This window comes from Oryza glaberrima, chromosome 4 (assembly GCF_000147395.1).
Source record: "Oryza glaberrima chromosome 4, OglaRS2, whole genome shotgun sequence".
In the NCBI taxonomy this organism is placed as follows: Eukaryota; Viridiplantae; Streptophyta; class Magnoliopsida; order Poales; family Poaceae; genus Oryza; species Oryza glaberrima.
The window spans coordinates 21863660-21883770 of NC_068329.1; the positions used below are offsets into that span (position 1 = coordinate 21863660).

Consider the following 20111-nt stretch of genomic DNA (forward strand, 5'->3'; position numbering starts at 1 on the left):
AGAGGTTAACACTAGAAGATAACTCTGCCTGTTAATAACTCCCAAGGACTAATAAAGATTTCATCTTCCCCAAGGAAGATTGCAAGCTACTAATATGAAATGATATTCAGAAAATGCTGCTGATCAGGAAATCCAAAGTGTCAATACATAGAGATCCTGCAAAAACGCACTGCTTCTGGTGCTTAGACTTGCACTAAAAGCAGAACATGCCTGTTTATGTTTCACATATATCCCCAGCAAAGCAATTTTTACAATGGGAAGAGAAGTTTCAGATATGTAACATCTTCTGCAGTATCTCCTATGCATCTTGCTCCTTGTAGACTAAGAATGCGCTGGTCTTGCAATAGCTGCGTGCCAGCGCCTTCCCGGAGGAAGTAGGCGGTGAGAAAGCGCACTGTGAGATGCACAAAGTCTCGCCTTCGAGGAAGCTTTTCCTGCAGAAGACGAATGGAGAGTGCCTTAGCAAGATAAGATAATATCAAACTCTTGGAAATGCTTGCAGAGCATAGAAGAGAACAACTGGACAGACAGATAAATAATTCAGTGATATTTGCAGTGTGATGTCAGTTTACAAATAGTTTTATTAGTCCTATAATCTGGTCAAAAGCTTGGAATTTGTCCAAATTGACAATGCGTGCTATGATGGATCTATACATTGTTGTTACAGAGAACAATGCATGCTATCCTTCTCTTAATGCAATGATGCGCAAGCCTTTTGCGTATTCCCCCCAAAAAGAACAATGTATGCTATCAAGAGTTCAAGACGGGCATTGCAGGAATGCTGCGAAAAAGAAAGATGCTAAGTGAAGCAAAGTAGGTGAGAATGCGCATCAAACTTAGAACTTACCTAGCAGCATCCATCAGTTGTGACCCTATTCGCTTTCTTCTGCGTGACGGTACAACCCAAATTGCTCGAAATCCACAATGTGCAGGAACATCTTCCTTTTCACATATTATAGCACCAGGATCTCGGTACTCTTCTTTGTTCTTGTCTGAATGATCATGCCGTTTCAGGACTTCCCTCTTAAAACTGATTTTCCCGAACTCTAATGTATGGTTTGTTTTGACTGGTTCAATTTTATCAACAGGCAGATCACTGCCGTTTTCCTCTGTGGAGCCTGGAATCACTTTATGTGCTGTTTTGATTGGTTCCGCAACAAGGCATCCCACTATCCTCTGACTAGATATGAACAAATATACCTATGCAACGCAAATGAGGTTTTACCCATTAGGATGAATATATGTGCATAGATGTTGTCATATTTGAACTAAGAGCTGATGTTACCTTACAAAGCTTGTGAAGGAGCTGACCTTCACCAAACCCCAGCTCCTTCTGTACCACTTTGATCACCTCCTGGACCTGAAATATTCACATGACATTACATAATCATAAAATGTCTGCAATCTGCTTCTGAACTTCTCGTAAATGTAAAGTGGTTGCAAAATTGGATCAGAAACTTCGCAGTTAGTAAAGACACACATTCTACAGTTTAGAACTATGAGGAACCCACTCTTTTCAATATTCATTTCCCCAAGACCCCAACTAGTGATTTCTTTCAACTATCTAGGCAATACAGTTAGTCATTCAGGCAAAATACCTTGCTGTTCCGAGCACATGAATTTTCATCGGTCACAAGAATTATCCGATCCCCACCTTCAGACCTCGCGACCACGGTTTCATTGCGCCAACCCTGCAACTCAAACATTTGTCATAAACTCTTCACAGAAATTTATAACACGAGATGAACAGAAGAGTGAGATTCACAAATATACATCAGGTGCAACACCTTGAACGGGACGCCCTCGAAGTAACTCTTGTGGTATGCCTTGTGAGCCTTCTCGTCGTCGTCGTTCCCGCGGGCGTACGTCATGCCACAAACCGAGCACATGCGGAGGAGAAAATCGGGCTGCCCAAGCTCCAGGTGGAACTGCGCGTAGTTCCTCTTCTTGTTAAGGACCTTGCCATCCGCACAGCTCTTGGGCCTCTTCACCTCCATCCCGCAGGTTCCTTCCCTATGCGTGTCGCCGCCACTTACCAAATCAACAAAGATTGATCAGTCCATTATCAAATCTGAATCCAGGAACATGCCAATGTCGGACAGCATGCTTGGGAATTAACGAGAACTAAATCAACAACCATTTTTTTCCAACCTGACGAGCGATTTTAATATTCGCTCTAATTGATGGAATATTGCAGAAATTCGCTACTAGAGTGGAATCCGGCAATATTTGGTACCGGATCGCTACAGCTAACAGATTTGAAGAGGGGACCAAGATGAAGAACCTGCTCGTCTCGGGCTCGGGGGCCTGACGCTTGAAGAACGCACTGATCTTGGGCTGCATCCCCTTCTCGCCTCTCGTCATGCTGCTTGGAAAGACGGAGAGTGAAGAAACGGACGCGGCGGTGGCGGTGGTGAATTATGCGAATTTGCCAGCAAATTATTAGCATGCATATGTGCAACCTCTATGTGAAAATAGCTAAACTACATAATTAACCAGTGTGCAGAACCCAACATATGTGCAAGACACATCCAAATCTGAACTACCATATGCTATATGAGTAGCCTAACAAAATCAAGAAGTATCATACCCAAAAATCCCTAGACCTAAGTGAGATATACACATCAACCCTAAAAAACTTTTAAAGGGGGAAGAAGAATGCCACTCACCGTCCAGCACGGGGCAGGGGGGGAAAGAGGCCGGTGTAGCTCGCTCGGCGGGGAGGGGGAGGGATGCCCTCACGGCTGCGGCAGCGAAGGACGGCCTTGACGGGAGGCGGCGGCTGGTTTGTGGTGCAGCGCGGAGGGGGGACAGCGCCCGGCTCCGTTGTGAAAGGGGGCGCGGCGAGGAGGAAGACGAGGGCCGCGGGTGGTCGGTGGGGTTTGGGCCAATCGACGGCGGAGATGAGGCGGTGAGGCCGTGAGGGCGGATCGGACGGGCAGGAATCAAGAAGGCCGCACGCGGGGGGTTTTCTGAAGGGGAAAAATGCAGGAGGGGGATTCGGGCGCCAAAACAACGGGCCTGAATTTGGCAGCGATGGATGCCCGGACGAGCGCTATGACCTCGGAACGTTGTTGGGACTTGGCTGGGGGTGAAAACGGTATGGAAATTTTCTAACCGTACCGATAGCGTTTCCGCAAAACTAATATAATAATAATATTTTTATCGATGGTTATCGTTTTTAAAATTTAGTTTTTTTAAATTTCTAACGGCGTGGCATTGAAGTTGACACTAAATAGATGAATTAATGAATATGAAAATTTTTCGACTGTTTCTGCTTGTTTTTTAAAAAATAATAAAATAATGATGCCGTTTCCGACTATTTCCAACCACTTTCATCTCTAGACTTGGGAGAGAGGAACGAACAGGAGATTGGGAGAGGCGGAGAGTAGGTGAGCAGTAGTTGTCGTGGACCTTATTCTTATGAACATGGTGGGCTGCTGGGCCAACTCAATAGTCAATATTCATTATAATAAGTTCACTTTAGGTCTCTCTTATTGACGATGAGTTTAGATTGTGTCCTTCAACCAATTTGCAAAATCGGTGTAACCGAGGTCACATGACAGTATAACATCCAGTTTTAACTAACGTGACGAGTTGACTATTATCAATCTGGTTGAGTCAGCGTGAGACCCACATGGGTCTTACATGTTAGCAGCCAACTCTCTCTACCGAGTCCCTTTACCTAATATCTATCTACCCATCCCTTTTCCCCATCTCTCTCCCGACAAGAACTGGAGCAGCTGCTGGAAAAGCCATCATGCTCAAGAACCCCGTAGTGACCTTGGCCACATAGCTTGTGTTGCCATCGGGGTAAGCCAAGGGGGCAACACGATGTTACGCGATCGAGGTCGATGCTGGGTTCCTGAGGTTGAGGGTTGCTCGAGCAGCCGCGTGGCAAGCTCAAGGTCTTCTAATCCACTGGTTGTCACCCCTCTCCCATTGGCCGCTATCCTTCTTCCCGCTGCTCACCGCTCTTTTGGCCTTCTCCATCGGTGGAGAGAAATTGGCAAGAGGGATAGGTAGAGAGAAGGGGCGATGAAGGAAAAAAGAGTTGACCGCTTATATATGGGGCTCATGTGGGTCTCACGCTTACTCGATCAGTATGATCATAGTTGGCTCATCATGTCAGTTAAAATGGGGTGTTATACTGTTTTAGAATCTCGGGTACACCGATATTATAAATTAACTGACATATTATACTGGTATTGTGGATAAGGACTCAATTCAAACTCAGCATTTAAATGTCGAAAGTGAACTTATTTCATATTCACTTATTAATTCCTATCAGGCCTTGATCAGGTCATAAGTAGCTACGCAGTAATAACGCAGTGCAAAGAGGTGATGCGCAATAGTAAAAGGCACAAAGTCAAAATTAGTGTTGACATGTTGCCCAGTTTTCTACTACTGGTACATAGATTAATGGTGCAAAATTACCATGGTTAAATTAGTAGGAGTATACAGTACTATAATAGTTGCAAGGTGGGGGGGTGTCAAGTCAAAACCTTGAGCGCGGATACCCATCAACGCACACTTGCTCTTGCTCAGCTCGCCAACGCCAAGATGCGCCTCGTCAATCTCTCCCACCGAGCAATCGCGAGACCTGCATTCTAGCCGTGCGAATTCCGGCGGGCTTCCGCCGTAGATCCCCAAGAAACCCCCGGCAAGAAATCGCTGCCCAGATGGATCGCCAAGAGGAGGAGGACGACGACGCGGCGCTTCGAGAAGCCGGCGGCGGCGCCTCCTTCCCCGGCGGCTGGCTCCGGCGTCTGTCCCGCGAGCTGCACTGGAGCTTCGTGCTCGCCGTCGTGGCCGTCTACGGGGCCTGCCAGGGCGTCGGCGACGCCGTCGGCGGTGTCGCGGCGGGGTACTACTGGAAGGACGTGCAGCGCGTGCAGCCGTCGGCGGCGCAGTTCTACCAGGGGTTCGTCAGCGCCCCCTGGGTCGTCAAGCCCATCTGGGGCCTGCTCACCGACGTCGTCCCCGTCGCCGGCTACCGCCGCCGCCCGTACTTCCTCCTCGCCGGTGAGGGGATTGCAGCCTCCTCCGCCTCCTCGATCCCATCTCGCAGTTCGAAGGCTTTCGCCTTACTTGATCACTTCTCTCGGTGATTCATTCAGGAGTGATTGGGGCGTCGTCCATGCTCACGCTCTCTCTCCACCGCAAGCTGGGCATCATGCCGGCGATCTTGGCGCTGACGGCGCAGAGCGCGGGCGCGGCGGTGGCCGACGTGACGGTGGACGCGCTGGTTGCTCAGAACAGCATCACGCACCAGCCGCTAGCCGCAGACATGCAGAGCCTGTGTGGGTTCAGCTCCTCCGTTGGGGCATTGCTTGGATTCTCCATCAGTGGTCTTCTTGTCCACTCCATGGGGTCTCAGGTGTGATATTCCCTGACCTTAGATAATGATTTGCATCATCATTTGTTTTCTCACACAATGTCAATTGATATGATTGTGATTCTTGCTTCTTTTTTTTTCTTTTCTTGTTCTAAGGGTGCTCTTGGATTACTAAGCATCCCTTCTGCACTGGTGTTCTTGGCTGGTGTTTTGCTGAAGGAGAGGCGAGTTACAGATTTCGATTACAAGCAGGTCAGAATGTCAAGACAAAATTTGAACACCTTTCCTTTTGTGTGTTGAGATTGCTGAATTCAGGCATGGACAGTGATGCCACTTGAGTGCTTTGATGGATTCAGGTTCATAGGAAATTCTACAAAGCAATTCAGTCCATGGGGGCAACACTGAAGTGTGCCGAAGTTTGGCGGCCGTGTGTGTATATGTATGTTTCTCTCAGTCTAAGCCTGGATATCCAAGCAGGAATGTTCTACTGGTACACTGATCCAATAGTGGGACCAGGATTCTCTGAGGTATGCACATTCCTGCATATAGATATTTGCTAGATATCATCAGTTCATCGCATCATTTGCATGGACTGTAATACTGAGAATGCATACCACTGTTAAATCCATATAATGAGGTGTGGTTTTAGATAAATTCAGTTATTTGACCTTCTTCTAATTTTAATCATCTGATGACACTTCGATTGCGTCATTCGATCGTTTATTTCAGGAATTTATTGGCCTTGTGTATTCGGTCGGTTCAATCGGTTCGCTGCTCGGAGTTTTACTATACCAAATTTCACTGAAGGACTACCCTTTCCGCGGCGTGCTATTCTGGGGCCAAGTTCTTTCAAGCCTGGCAGGAATGCTCGATCTGATAATGGTGACCCGGCTCAACACAAGAATCGGCATTCCGGATTACGTCTTTGCGGTGATCGACAACAGTGTCTCCCAGATGGTTGGGAGGCTCAAATGGTTGCCGCTCCTCGTGCTTTGCTCCAAGCTTTGTCCTCCAGGCATCGAAGGAACTTTCTATGCGCTGCTCATGTCCATCCAAAATGCCGGGTTGCTGATGTCTGGCTGGTGGGGTGGCCTGATGCTGCACTTGCTGAATGTGACTCGAGCGGAGTTCAGTAACCTCTGGGTTGCCGTCCTGATCAGAAACTTGTCGAGGCTGCTCCCGCTGATGCTGCTGTTTCTTGTTCCCCAGAGTGACCAAAACTCAATGCTCCTCCCGGCAGAGATGCTTCAGGACAATGAATCTACTGAAGCTAGGAAAGGAGGTCAAGACACTGCTGAATTTTCCGTCCTTGTCGCAGATGATTCTAGCTGTCATGCTCTGAATGTGGCTGTCGAAGATGAAAGAATCAAAGTGGTCGATGCTGGAACGGGTACTGTGGAGTTGATTCCTCTCATGAACGAGATACAAGACCGTGGGAGTTGACTGACAAGCTCATGAACAGGATACTTGTCTTCCATCCATGATTCATTCTATACCAAATTACCAATGGCGTTCTGGTTCTGTTCTCCACTCTTTGGTAGACTAGTTCTTTATGTATCATCAGCAACAGCACATCAATAGGTTATAGGTGAAACAACAGTTAGTTTTCCTTTCATTTTTTATAACAGAAAGAAGCACACAGTATCATTTGGAAGGATATTGAGGCAGTTCCTTCGGGTTTTTTTTGGGTGTGTGTGTTTTTGTGTTTTGTTCAAGCGTCCTTTTGGGACGTATGATTTTTAGAGGAATTTCATGTGACTTGAACTGTTTCATCATGTGAAAATTCTGTAAAATTCATGAATTCCAAAGGTGCTCACAAGATAGTATGATACTGTCATAGACACAGACAGACAGAGGCAAACCATTCCATTCAAAGCCAGAATACTGCATCGGATACGACAGGAGGCTGGCGACCCAAAACCTCGCGTTTTTCTTACAAGAAACAAATCCCAGATATCTCACACCACGAAACAAACCGCAACAGGATACCACGGCGATCACGCTTGTTTGCTGATTCACCTGCCAACGGCGATCGATCACGCTTTACTGCTGTGCTAACCTCTTCAGGTGCTGAAACATCTCCTGCTTTATCCACCGACGGTCGTATGGCAGGAAGGCATGAAGCGACCGGTCGAACCTGCGAGGTGTTGAGGGCACAAATGGTTAAGTTAGTTCTAAGCGCATCAGTGTATGATTAGTAATGCTATTCGATGTCAGGGAAGCCGGCACTCACACTAGTGCACTTATGTCGGTTAGGCCATCGATGAAATTGTACAGGTCATTTATATCATAAGTTAAGTCCCTGGCCATAGGGTTGATATCCCTGATTTTCCTTTCGTAAAGGCCACAGATTCCTGTCATTCCATACAGCAAACTGTAAGTACCAAGTTCCTCAAGGGAAGAACACACATATAAACATAGAAAATGGATTAAGAAACAAGGAAGAGCACGCAATGCTTGTCCTGGGCATGATTAAGAACATAATGGGGATAATAGAGATGCTTTTCCCAAGACTTAGAATGGAAAACAGCAACAATCGTACAGCCGTTGGCATGGTCCTATGGTTAGCTGATACTTGACTGCGTGACTCCCAAACTATGTGAAATTTACAGACATTCATTTAATGGTTAAAGAAAACGTATGACTGTTATCATGTTGATTCAAATAGAAGCACTATGCATATTCCTCAATGATATTTGAGCTTTAAAGAGTAGCTTGTTGGGTTTTCTGTACATTAGCTATAGCATATCATGTTAGTTTATTAAAGCAATCTGTACACGTTCTGTTATATATTCCTACAAGGTTAAACTAAAAGACAGTGAACAAAAAATCTGATGAATTTCCTGAATTTCAGTCCAAAGTACTAACAGATAAGGAGTAAATGAAGAAAATACTATGCCACTGCTTATATAGCTGAAGCAAGCAACAAATGCTCATGCAACTTATTAATGCACCACTTTTGTGATAAGTTCATAATCGGGAACATACAGGCACAAAAGGGGAAAGGTTATTCCCATAACTGCACTAACATTTCAAGCAAGCATGAGAGAAAATACCGACCATCCAGTGCATGGTTAACTGAATTGAAGTCCATAAATGTTCTTGTTGCTCTGTTCTGCGATGGTTGCATGAGAATGATGGTGTGCCTCCCGGCCTGAGAAAAAGGGCAGAAATCACATATGGTGCATAAAATGCTGGCAAACATCTAAAATGATTTTGAAAATGAAATAAGCTCGCCTTACTCTAGACACTGAGAACGAACGGAACAATATCTTTGCCAGGGTGACCGAAGCTAATGTTATTTTTGCCGGGAACAATATTCAATGCACAGCGGAAGGCAGTGAATGCTGCAGCAAACCATCCCAGATTCTACCAGGAAAAATCACACTAACCAACCAAGCATTCCCGATTCCCCAAAGGAAGACAAGGAGAACTGCATTTGCACGCCCAACAGGCACAAACTAGATGATATCCTGAGCATTTCGGCAGCCCTACGCACATGAGCAGAAGCTCCACACCACAAAGCTGGTATGATTTTGCATGCAAAACCCAGCTGCCTGTACGCTAATATACTGTAGCACATGATTCTTCCTTGCCTTCCTACTACCCAAAGAGACGAGACAGCTGGAGGTTCTTCAATCAAGCATCAACAGAAGCAAGCAGCTGGGGGAGGAGAAGCAGGAGCGAAACGGGTGCATACCATGTTCCGAGCGAAGAGCGCGCCAGCCGCCGATGCAGCTCTGGACCAGCACACGCGCCCGCCGCCGCGCCGGCCGACGAACCCTAAAAAGGAAAAAAAAAAAAAAAACAAGCACGCCTCGATTAGTGAGTGGCACTGGCACCACAGGGCAGGGCGCGAGCTCCTCTCGTCAGGTCCAATCCAGGCACGGGCGGGGCGGGGCGGGCGGAGCAAGACCAGAGGAGAGGTGTTACGCTTACGCGAGGAAGATTCGATTGCTCGCTCGCGTTCGCGTGACAACGAAGGGGAAAGGGAAGTGGGAGGTGGTGGAGCCGATCACTCGCCGCCGAGAAGCACACGAGACTAATGCTGCTGCTGCTGCTGCAGTGCAGGGCTGCGTCTGGTGGCTTAGGAGCAACGCAACTCGACGAAAGAGAGGGGGTGGGTGGGTGACCGGTGAGCTTTGCAATTGATTCGATTTTGATCTCCAGCAACAGAGGGGGGGGGGGGGGGGGGGGGGGGGATAGGGACGGAAGGCTTCTAGCGCTTTGTCTAGAACTATTATCTAAATTTAAATTTTGGTTAAAATTTATGATGTACTCTCTTCGTCAAAAAAAAAACTTAATCTAAGAGATGATGTGACCTCTCCTTTAAAAAAACTGAACTTAGAGCTAGTTTGGTTTGAGGCCTAAATTTTACTTACCAATATTTGACAATTTTAATAATGTGTAGTGTCTATTTGGGAAGCCAAACTTGTCTAAGAAAATAGGCCATGATGTGACCTCTCCTTCTAAAAAAACTGAACTTAGGGCTAGTTTGGTTAAAAAAACTGAACTTAGGGCTAGTTTGGTTTGAGACCTAAATTTTACTTACCAATATTTGACAATTTTAATAGTGTGCAGTGTCTATTTGGGAAGCCAAATTTTGAAATGCCTAAGAAAATAGGCTATTTCAATAATTAACTTAGGCTATTTTTGTTTAGCACAACTTTGTCTTCCTAAAATTTGTCATGCCAAAACTTGCCAAAATTAATAAGGCCAATTTACTAGCCCTTAGGAAACTTAGCTTAGGAGACGATGTGAACTCTCTTGTTATATTTGATAGTACGAAGAATGTCACGCACAAGCAGGCAGCCCACAAACAGAATCATAGTCAAATGCATCAGCAAGTAATTCTGAGGAAAATGATAAAACTTCATCGCACACGAGGCACGAATGCTCAAGCAAACCTCAGAATTAGGTATCAAAATTTGACCGCTACAATGACACGATATATTGTAAACCAACAGAATACTCCAAAACCATAGTACATTGTTACAAAATGTGTACGCACAGAAAAGAACTAATAAAGGGACACAAAAATACCACATTAAGCCTTGTTCATCTCAGGCTCCAGCGAATTAAGCTGTCACCCGATAGCAAAATCCATGGCTTCTTTCTTTCCTTCGTTGTCGAAACAATAACGAACACTCATCTGACCTTGCAAAAATATACAGCACAAAACTGGCTGTTGCTCACATCTCCAGTACGAGAGTTCCTCTGGGGTGAAACACCTAAGCTATAGAGAATACACGATGCTGTTTTGGCTAGGCACAGCATCCGAAAGGTTGATATGCCAAGGCTGCCAAGGGCTATTATTTCAAAAGTTTGTTGCAGGCGTCGATTACCACAGCATGCGAGCTCAATATAGCCTGACCTGAAGAGTTTCCACCCATGGTTTTCATGACAGCATCAAAAATTCCTTTGCGGAAGTATGTATCCTCCACTGCTTTTAGAATCTCCTCAACAACTTCAAAGCTCAAGCCACACGACAAACTCAGTCGTGCAACAACTTCACCAAACAAGGCTGGAGCTAGAGGAAGGTCAATACCAATATCTTCCAGCAGGGCTGCATACAGTAAGCATCCAGTTTTCAGGTCCTCAGTCTTGAAAATTTTCTTGGTGTGCAGATGCTCCAGCAGCCTAACAAGAGGATCAATGAAGTTGGGACCCTTATCCAAAGCAAGATTGATAGCTTCTTTCACAATCTCAGAGTAGTACTCAGGACACTGAAGCTCCTCGATACATTGTTGTGCTTCATCCAGAATACGTATGCCAAAATACTCTTCAAGAAGGGATACCGTCTTCTTCTGAACTGCAGCTGGCATCTCATGGGAAGAACCGGCTGCTTTGTCTGTGACAGGCACAACAGCTGGAGCTGCACTTACAGGTTTTGGTGATGGTGCAGTTTGAGCTGGTGTATGAGTGGGACTAGCCATAAGGCTGGAAGGGCGAGTTGGTGGACCACCACTGCCCAAAAGAGCACTCTTACCAATTAGTGCTCCACTTCCATGAGGAAGAAGCCTGGAGTTAATAGATGATGGCTTGTTAATAGATGATGGTTTATTAAGCAACGGACCCTGGTTACGAAGAGAGTCGCCTCTTGGCATTGATTTAGAACGTGGAACTTCCCAGTTATCATTATCTAACCCAGGCATTCCAGGCATCTTTCTTGATCCAGGCATACCAGGTGTTCCAGGCATCCCAGGCATCATCCCTCCTGTTCCTGGTCGATTCATTGGGAATCCACCAGGGGAAAGAGGACCACCTGGTGCATTACGGCCATTCCTCGTGAGTCCTGTTGCCCCTGGCCGTAGTCCAAGTGTCTTCATAGCCTCATCATGAATTTCACTGATTGTCTTGGCCTTAATCTGAAGATTGCAAGCATCACAAAACTCAGAATGGATAATAAATTTATAAATCCAGCTAACCAGTGATTGCTAATACAAACAGCAAACTAAGAGTGGGAACAAATACATTGAAGCCATACTTGGCATTAAATTTAGTGTAAGCCAGAAACAACATTATGGTACCAAACAGAATGCTTCAATGTAAAGTCAAAACGGTGAACTGATGAATTATTTCAAATATGGATTATAAACATGGCCATTCTCTTATTAATATAGGGGTGTACAAAGCAATAGACAAACCCGTTGATTCTAAATAAATATATGCAATTTCATAGCACTGGCGATTGCTTGCCATTCCCACATGAGCATGCATGTTTATCTAATAAGCTCACAGTTAAAGAGCCACTACAGAGAACTATGGTGCTAGAATTTGGTAGCCATTGACCAAAGTACTCGTAGCAGCACCTCGGTACAACCAAGAGACTAACGTCATTATGAAAGAAAGACAATGCATGTATAAAAGATAACTAAAATAAAACACTAGGGTGATTTTATTTACCTCTTCACGTCGAGGCACCCAATTGTTTGAACGAAGATCAACCACATCACGAACCATAAACCTCAGACGTGGTGCCAACTGAAGGTTTGTTGTTAACTCCTTCATCTGAATGAAGTAGGTATCATTAATTCGACGAGATTTTGGGTTCTCGTCAAGCTGTTTACCAATTGTATTGAAGAACTGACAAATAGCCTCAACGTTTTCCTCTTCAGGGCAAGCCTTTTTATCAGGTCCAGACCCCAAGAGTTCCTGCATATAGAACAGATTAGACAAGCTACCCCTGAATAATAATAACTTTATTACCAATTTGCTAATGCATACCTGAACAATGTGATGAACTATCTTTTCAGGTACCATCTTTTGCTTAAGTAGCTCACCAATTAGACGGATATTTCCAAGTGTTCTTAGTTTGACAATCCTTTCTTTGTCCCTTCTCTCCATCTCTTGGTCAGGGCCAGTCAATTTTGCTATTTCAGCCCTTAGGCTCTCATCGCCTTCAAATGCTTCCTGACAATTGTTCAACAGCACGCGCTTGAATGTAATCTCTTTGCCACCTGGTTCTTCCGAAGGGAATGATGGTAGCTTCTCATTGAGATCGGAACAAAGTTGAGCATACATCGGACAGAAGGTGGGCTCAAAAACAGCCTTCTCAAATATGAGAGAAATAACATCCTGAATCAAAAGCAGAAGATATATTAATCACAAGGAGGCTAGCAAAAAATAGAAAGCTACAGAAAAGAGATCTAAAATCATCCAACCTTTAGAATATCAGCAGTGGTAATTCCAGATTCCATTAGTTGGCCCTTGAGTAGATCAAATTTCTCCGGTGTCAGTTTGTTTAGTATACTGCATACGCACAAGAAAAACAGGCAGCAAGTCAATGCCAGAAAACTGTGTTATAAAGAAATAAAGAAATAAAAGCACTCAAAAAGGAACAAAAACATGAAAAAGACTGAACGATAATTATGATACCCTTTCACTGTTTTCAGGACTCTATCTTTCTCTGAGAGATTGCCTCTTCTAGCTGACCAAGGTACCTCAGCCTTGATAAGAGCAGGAGTCGGGCCAACCTGAAAGACATACATCAGCAAAGGCCTGATCACAAAGTCACAAATACATACAAGTATACAAGTTATGAAAGAAAAATACATATTAAAACATGTGAATTGATTGCATATAACAAAATAATATGGACTGTCACATACAAGACAAACTGACATTGTTCTGTACCAATTTATAACCCGACACTTCTTCTGTGGTTTACATTTCAACATTCATTGCAAGAAAGATAGGGTTAAAAGAGCATAGATGGCACTAGTGATCAATTGTGAATGAGGGGACAGCAAAATGTGTACATAACACTGTTGAGTTGGGTCGACGATCCCGCAAAAGGCAAAACCTAGTTAGTTTAGTAATTTGATGAATAATAATAGCCATGGATTAACCGAGGAGGTTACATCAGACATAATCAACAGAGGGAACCAACATTAATTCCGAATCAGTAGCTACCACTAAGCAAGGCTACTTCAAAAGCAACATTGTTTAGCGCAGGAAGAAATATGAGCTTATTCAAGATATGAAAAAAATAATGAATAATAAGGTCAAATGGAACAAACGTTACTGATAATTCTTGTCTTGAACATACCTGAGCTTTTGAAGCAAACTGGTGGTTTAATTGATCCTGCCTGTTAACTTGCTCTTGTTGCCGACCACTTGAAGCATGTGCTGCTTTAGCTTCACGAATGTTGTCCCAGGACTTCTCTTCATTAGCTGCCGGAGGTTGAACCGTGCGTGCACGCCAGTCACGGTTATCTGTCTCACCATACCGATTGTGCGGTTGCGCCTGGGTTTGTGTCTGCACTTGCACCTGAACAACAAAAGACTACAATTTGAGACAGAATTGTATGCTTCAACCAGACCAATTGGTAGGATTGATTAATACGTATGGTAAAACCAAGTGAATTATGATGACAGCGGAAATAGCAAGAGCTCACATCTGACTCAGGGCGACCCCAAATCTGATCTTCACCATGAAGCTCTATATCAATCTCTTGCTTAATTCTTAAGATGGCCTCAGGTATGTCAACAATCTGTTAGTAAGTAAAATCATAATTAGTACGCAAAAAATTAGTAGTCTTCACAAGGTCGCAATATAAATATTATATGCCAGTTGAAAGTTAGACACTGTCTAATGTTGTCTCAATAGAAGATGTAGTATATTTATAAAACCAGGTTAAAACAGAACGACCGAACTGCGAAAATAGGGTACTAAAACTCAACCCCCCCCCCCCCTCTCTTTTATTGCATTTGAAGACTACAGAGTAAACAAGTAACCAAAACTTATATCGAAAGAAAGCTGCGACTCTTCCACTTGAGGCTAGTAGGTACAGTTTCACTTAAATATCCTGTGAGTGCCTCTATTTCCATCCTAGATCGGTGCTACTTTGTATATAGCATAGTCTAAAGTTAAATCATTCATCACTGAAATTTCCAATGATATGCTAGCAACGCATACCATCGAAGTACTCGTACCAGCAAAATTTCTGTTATAACCATTTCAATGTGGCCAATTTAGACACTTCTACATTTATTGCAGCCAAAGTTGGTTGTGTTTCAACTTTCACTGCACGAATACCTAGGGGACATTAACGTGGTATATTTCAATGTTTGTGTGCTATGCACCTAGTTGCAGAAACACCACCTACGCGATATTGTTTTCCATGTCTGATGTGTTGAAAAGTATTCCAAATAGAAACTTCTGCTCTAATGTAGCTCAAATGTGCCAGATACGCTGCAAGCATTTTTCAACAAAACCAAACGACAGGGAGCACGTAAAGCAGAACATGTCTACTAAGATATTCACAGCAAATTTCCCATCCAGAAACTGATATTGAATAACACAACAGATTGCAATTACCTCACGCAGTTCGAGAAGTTGATCTCTTGTATAGCGAACACGCTCGCGCACCTCAAAATTTGGATCACCAATCTGCAGCAAAAGTATCAGCCATGTCAGCATATCAAATTAGAAAACACAAGTCCACAACTCCACAAATTAAATCACAGGACACAACATTTTGGCTAATAATCTGAGAGATTGATCCAAAAAAAAATATTTGACATAAAGATTACATAACACCCACGACAACAACTTGCTTGATTCAGCTAAGGATGCAATACATAAATGCTGTTTGCAGTTTTAAAACAAACATATATATGTATGAAACTTGCCGAAGAACAAGGCAGGCTCAGTTAACTTATATGCACGGCCCATTGTACCGCACAAGCCACATAGAAGAGCAATAGAAGCCCTGAAAGCTAAAACAACACTGGAATCCACTACAAATCCTAAGTATAGCATGCTGAACCATGAAATATCCAACTTTAATCAGCAAAAGTTGTCATATCACAGTCGGGACTATCAGCTCCTTGTCTCGCATTAACCCCCTCCTAAAACTAGGTCGAGCCGTGCAAGCGATAATCAACTACAACCACTAACGCCCCTCCCAGATTGGAGCATCGATTTGAGATCCGATCCTCTCACCGGATCTCCCCCTCCCACGCCCGCCACCATCCCATCGAATCCACATCGAGCAGTACATCAAGCCGCCAGATCGGGCGCGTCCAAGCTCTCATCTCCCATCATCCCCCCCTCTCACCTTGGATGCGCCGCCGACGTGGGAGCGGAGCAAGTCGCCGGAGCCGGAGGCGGCGGCGGCGAAGGCGGGGGAGAAGAGGCGGCCGGGGCGGGGGCCGCCGCCGCCGCCGCCGGGGCGCAAGCTGATGACGGGCTGGTGATCCTTCTCCATGCTTCTCAGACGGGGGGATGGGAGGGGGATGAACCGAATCCGGGGGGGCCGCGCGCGAGCTCGATCGAGGCGGTGGGGGGAGGAATCCGCGGGGAAATCGAAACCCCTTTTCCCTTCTCCCTCTTCGGCGAGAGAAGGTTGCGTTTGCGAGGGGAGGAGGGGAGGAGGAGGAGGAAGGGGGAGCGGAGGCGTGGGCGACGGGAGGGTGGGGTTTTATCCCGGGAGCTTTTAGGGCTGAGGGGAGGGTGGGTGTGGGTCCGGATCGTAGTTTCCGCACGCTTGCGTGGGTAGTCTCGTACTTTCCTATGCGCCTCGCGGGGATTTTACTGGCACCCTCTCTCCTGGTGGTGTGCGCTGGTGTATTTGTGTGCGAGCCGGTATTTGGGTCGTGGTGGTTTTGGGCACGAGAGATTGGGATATTTACGATTGGGGGTATCCGGGGCTTAGCTGGTTTGTGACCTGAGGGGTGGGTATTACCGTACTTTGTGCAGTTTTGCTCCGCGTGCTCGACTGCTCGCATAGTCGCATCCGGCTTACGGTTACTTCTGTTCTTCGTCGAGTTGGTATTATATACCAGATCCGTTTTAAAATATAATAAATATATTTTCTATGTAATATGAATTAAACAGGTTATTAAGAGAGTACATTTAAATATGTATCTAGGCTTAATGGAGAAGTCTATTATGTCCCAGGGTCTCGAGGTCGGAGTCTTGACCCCCGCGTCGCTCTCACGCGGGCGGCTCGGGGGCGAAACCCTAGCCGCCCGCGCCGCCACACCTTCTTCCCCCTCCTCCACCTCGCCGCCGCCAGAGCTCGGCGGTGGCAAAGCCGGCGGTGAGCCAGGAAGGCGGCGGCGAGGCCCATACGAGTCGGCGGAACCGCCCTCTGCGTGAGGAGGACGGAGATGGCCGATGATGGCGCAGCCGGAGGTGGAGTCGGCCGGTCAGCTTGGGGCGGCGGATCCGGCGCCCCTGTGGCCGGATCTGGCCCCCCACCTGCGGGCCAGCGCGGTGGGCGACACGACGGAGGCAGAGAGGGGCAGCGAGCGGCGGCAATGGAGGACGCGGGTCTCGGTCGGCGATGCAGCAGCGAGGCGGTGTGGCCCTTGGCTCGGTGATGGCGGCGGCCGGATCCGGTGATGGCAGTGGCCCCTTGACCAGATCCGCCGCCTTCCTGGCCGGCTGACGACGACGAGCTGCCTAGGAGAGGTGGGGGCCGGTATGCCCTCGCCAGCGCAGGGAAGGCTGCGGGAGGCCGGCGACGGAGGACTGAGCCGGGTGGCGGGCACGTGACGGAGGCGGGGGCCTGGTGCTGCAACGGAGGCGGGGGGCGGGTGCGCCCACCGGCGGTTTGCGGGAGGCCCTTGTGCGCGGAGGAAGTGGTGGCCACCGGCTGCGCCCACTGGCGTCTTGACGCGGCGCAGCGGGGCGCTCGTGGTCCCGATGGCTGGCCGAGCCTCGACGGCCGGTCCCATGGCCGCCTCGGCCGGTGGTCGATGCTGCAGTGGATGGTGGAGGCTTGGCGGCTCGGCGGACTGGTGAGCCTGCCTGAGCTGTGGGTGGTGGGCTAGGCTTGGCGGCTGGAGAGACGATGTGGTGGTCCGGCGACGTTTGTTGCACGGGTGGATTGGATGGTTTTGGATGACGCTGGCAAAAGCCTTGGCTGGCCTTTGGTTGGAGGCGTCGTTCCCCTCCTTGGAGGCGTCGTTATGGCGTCTCCCTCACTACCAAGAACCTTTCCCATGCAAGGATGGTCGTTCGTGGACCCCGCGTCGAAGCTCTGTAAGCCTAGCTTTTCGGCGAGGCCTTCGTCTCCTAGGTTCCGTTCTTGATGTGGCGAGCGTATAACTTTCTTCGTTTTCTTCTAGGTGAAGTCGGAGCTGCTTTGTTAGGGTGCAATGAAGCTTGGCAACGATAACATGTTGCAGTTTTCGAGGGGCGTTGGTGTTAGCTGCGTTCAAGAAGTGGTGCTCTGGTGATTTGGGCTGATGTTCAAAGTGGACAATCGATGTCTTGCTTGTTTCCTGTGATGCATTTGGCAACGATGTTGTGATAGCTGTGGAGTCGAAGCTGTTGTGTCGCTAGGAGACAAGCCCGGCAACGATAACATTTGCCTCATGAAGTCGAAGCCTTTGTATCGCTTACAAGCTATTTATCGATAGCTGTTTTGGGCTCCGCCATTTTTCCTTTTTCCATGGTGTCGGTAGCTTAGGTTAGAGTGTTGTGGTTTTCGCCTAGTTTTTCCCTAATTAACTGTGCATTGTAAGGTTTGGTCTCGTTTTCTCCTTAAAATGAGACACCTTCTTCTTTATATAAAACGTCGGCAACGGCCTGACCGTTCGAAAAAATGTATCTAGGCTTAGAAATTGTCTTAGAAGCTTGAAATTCTCAAAAGCAGCTGATAAGAATTCATAAATTCTAAAAGTTTTTTTTTACTTTTTACTTTGAATTTATTTTCTAGACTTTTGGTAAAAACATGAACAGTTTGAAGGGGTTAGGCATTTTATATAAGACTAGAAAAAATGTCCGTGCAATGCAACGGGTGAAAGCTATTTTAATCTTATCGTTATTACTTATTATACGATTTAGTTAAGGTGAAATTCACTCTGAGAATTCGCTTGGATATATATATATTTTTTAGAAAACCATGAGTTACAATTAGGAGTCCGACCATCTAAAGTTAGCACGTGAGTTTTTTTTAAAGAGATTTCCTATACGACTCCTTCTGTATTTCCAAAAGTGAACGAACTTTAAAAACCGACTCAAATACAGATCTGTATTTTGAAAAGTGAACAAACTTAAAAGCCGACTCATACACGGATGGCGTACCAAAGTACCGACAAAAACATCTTAATCCTTATAATAGTAGAGTGGATATGGTTGTCAGAAACTCCTCCCTTAAATAACGACTAGGAATATATAGTTGAGTGAGGTGGTGGATAGGTCATGATTTAAAGTATATTTTACAGGTGTTAGATATTGTTTTTGTATGTTTGTGATTCCCCCTTGTTTACCATACTAATAACGTTTATTGCAACAAGCCCATAGACTCGATTGCACGAGTACATATGACTAGGGATGGGTTAGGACGATGAATTGAGATCCAACCTCTTATGGTCTATAGAGTGGAAGAAGGGATATAAGCATAATTGAGACCTAACCATTTGTAGCGCTGGGAGGAGGAATGAGAATGGCTCCGCTTTTAATCATTAGAGACTAGCTTGGTTTCAATTTATGGTCTTTGCTATCTTTTTCTCGTTTGGATTTATAAGATAAGATGCAAATCCGTATTGAGCAGGTGTTTGATACTACCTCACATATTCCCCATGCCCAAATGTAATTATGCTTTATTTATTTCCATATCTGCATTATATTTAAAAAAATCCCATCTCTACTGCATCTAAGTCCCACTCTGATATATTTTCATAAATAGAAAGTTTTATAAGGAAAATGTGAGCTCTATTGATTATGAAATCAAGTTACAATTGTTTAATAGAAGCTCACGAATATAAGTTGGTGTTTGCACATGCCATACCGCACAATGCATTGTGCACATAACTAGCTAAGTTATTTTATAATGAAAATTATTCTAGCTTTTGTTTCAAAGAAACTATAAAAGTTGCAGGATAAATGATTACAAATTATAAATTTACGGTTTAATTAAAAGCAAGACAACTACTTAAAATACAACTTAAATACATATATTTCTATATATATGGTTGGTCAGAGTATATATGGTGAAGAGAAGATGCACATCGGTGGTATGCACGGCAAAGGACACAAAGATGTCCGACTTCTTCGCTAATAGCCTCGTCGCCATTCTCATGCTCGTCTATGTCCAAGAGAAAGTCGGGTAGGGGTCAGCCACACCATCCCCACCGCCGGCCTCGCGCTATCGCTCTCAGTGCTCGATGTCACCACATCGTTCTACTATCACAACACCTCGTCCTTAAGAACACAGCTGCCGTCCTAGTGAGGCTGTTTGGGATGGTGTTCAGGTGATGCTCATGAATCGAAGGCGCCGATTGTTGTTGGTACATGACACCGTCGTCAATGTGT

At 45.7% G+C, this 20111-nt stretch overlaps 3 protein-coding genes and 1 pseudogene across 3 annotated transcripts; 1 reads left to right on the plus strand and 3 right to left on the minus strand.

Moving 5' to 3' along the window:
- Positions 1–100: 100 nt before the first annotated feature.
- On the minus strand, positions 101–2698 carry LOC127771643 (protein CHROMOSOME TRANSMISSION FIDELITY 7-like). The gene is made up of 7 exons (XM_052297569.1): positions 2670–2698; positions 2285–2365; positions 1788–2031; positions 1599–1691; positions 1286–1360; positions 848–1200; positions 101–434 (listed from the first exon to the last, which is right to left on the minus strand). Exons 2-7 carry the CDS (start codon positions 2362–2364, stop codon positions 299–301), a joined length of 981 nt encoding a protein of 326 aa, XP_052153529.1. The 5' UTR covers position 2365; positions 2670–2698; the 3' UTR covers positions 101–298.
- Positions 2699–4438: 1740 nt separating this feature from the next.
- Positions 4439–7184, plus strand: LOC127771909 (probable folate-biopterin transporter 2; annotated as a pseudogene).
- Positions 7185–7187: 3 nt separating this feature from the next.
- On the minus strand, positions 7188–9495 carry LOC127771911 (enhancer of rudimentary homolog). Its single transcript, XM_052297855.1, has 5 exons — positions 9278–9495; positions 9039–9121; positions 8399–8492; positions 7572–7692; positions 7188–7475 (listed from the first exon to the last, which is right to left on the minus strand). The coding sequence occupies exons 2-5, from the start codon at positions 9039–9041 to the stop codon at positions 7382–7384; spliced, it is 312 nt and encodes a 103-aa protein (XP_052153815.1). The 5' UTR covers positions 9042–9121; positions 9278–9495; the 3' UTR covers positions 7188–7381.
- A 694-nt stretch (positions 9496–10189) lies between these two features.
- Positions 10190–16242, minus strand: LOC127771908 (eukaryotic translation initiation factor). Its single transcript, XM_052297854.1, has 9 exons — positions 15904–16242; positions 15162–15233; positions 14239–14334; positions 13890–14111; positions 13217–13314; positions 13003–13090; positions 12566–12916; positions 12245–12493; positions 10190–11706 (listed from the first exon to the last, which is right to left on the minus strand). Exons 1-9 carry the CDS (start codon positions 16051–16053, stop codon positions 10651–10653), a joined length of 2382 nt encoding a protein of 793 aa, XP_052153814.1. The 5' UTR covers positions 16054–16242; the 3' UTR covers positions 10190–10650.
- Positions 16243–20111: the final 3869 nt, after the last annotated feature.

What these genes read in the sequence shown, in the direction of transcription:
- LOC127771643 (XM_052297569.1), bottom strand. Translation starts at nt 2,364, where the DNA reads ATGACGAGAGGCGAGAAGGGGATGCAGCCCAAGATCAGTGCGTTCTTC. An exon ending in CCCGAGCCCGAGACGAGCAG is followed by an intron (nt 2,032 to 2,284) that starts GTTCTTCATCTT and finishes TGATTTGGTAAG; the next exon opens with TGGCGGCGACACGCATAGGG. An exon ending in TCCTTCACAAGCTTTGTAAG is followed by an intron (nt 1,201 to 1,285) that starts GTAACATCAGCT and finishes TGCGTTGCATAG; the next exon opens with GTATATTTGTTCATATCTAG.
- LOC127771911 (XM_052297855.1), bottom strand. An exon ending in AGTTAACCATGCACTGGATG is followed by an intron (nt 7,693 to 8,398) that starts GTCGGTATTTTC and finishes ATGGAATGACAG; the next exon opens with GAATCTGTGGCCTTTACGAA. An exon ending in ACCGACATAAGTGCACTAGT is followed by an intron (nt 7,476 to 7,571) that starts GTGAGTGCCGGC and finishes AACACCTCGCAG; the next exon opens with GTTCGACCGGTCGCTTCATG.
- LOC127771908 (XM_052297854.1), bottom strand. Translation starts at nt 16,053, where the DNA reads ATGGAGAAGGATCACCAGCCCGTCATCAGCTTGCGCCCCGGCGGCGGC. An exon ending in CCACTGCTGATATTCTAAAG is followed by an intron (nt 12,917 to 13,002) that starts GTTGGATGATTT and finishes CTTTTGATTCAG; the next exon opens with GATGTTATTTCTCTCATATT. An exon ending in GGGTGCCTCGACGTGAAGAG is followed by an intron (nt 11,707 to 12,244) that starts GTAAATAAAATC and finishes TGCAATCTTCAG; the next exon opens with ATTAAGGCCAAGACAATCAG.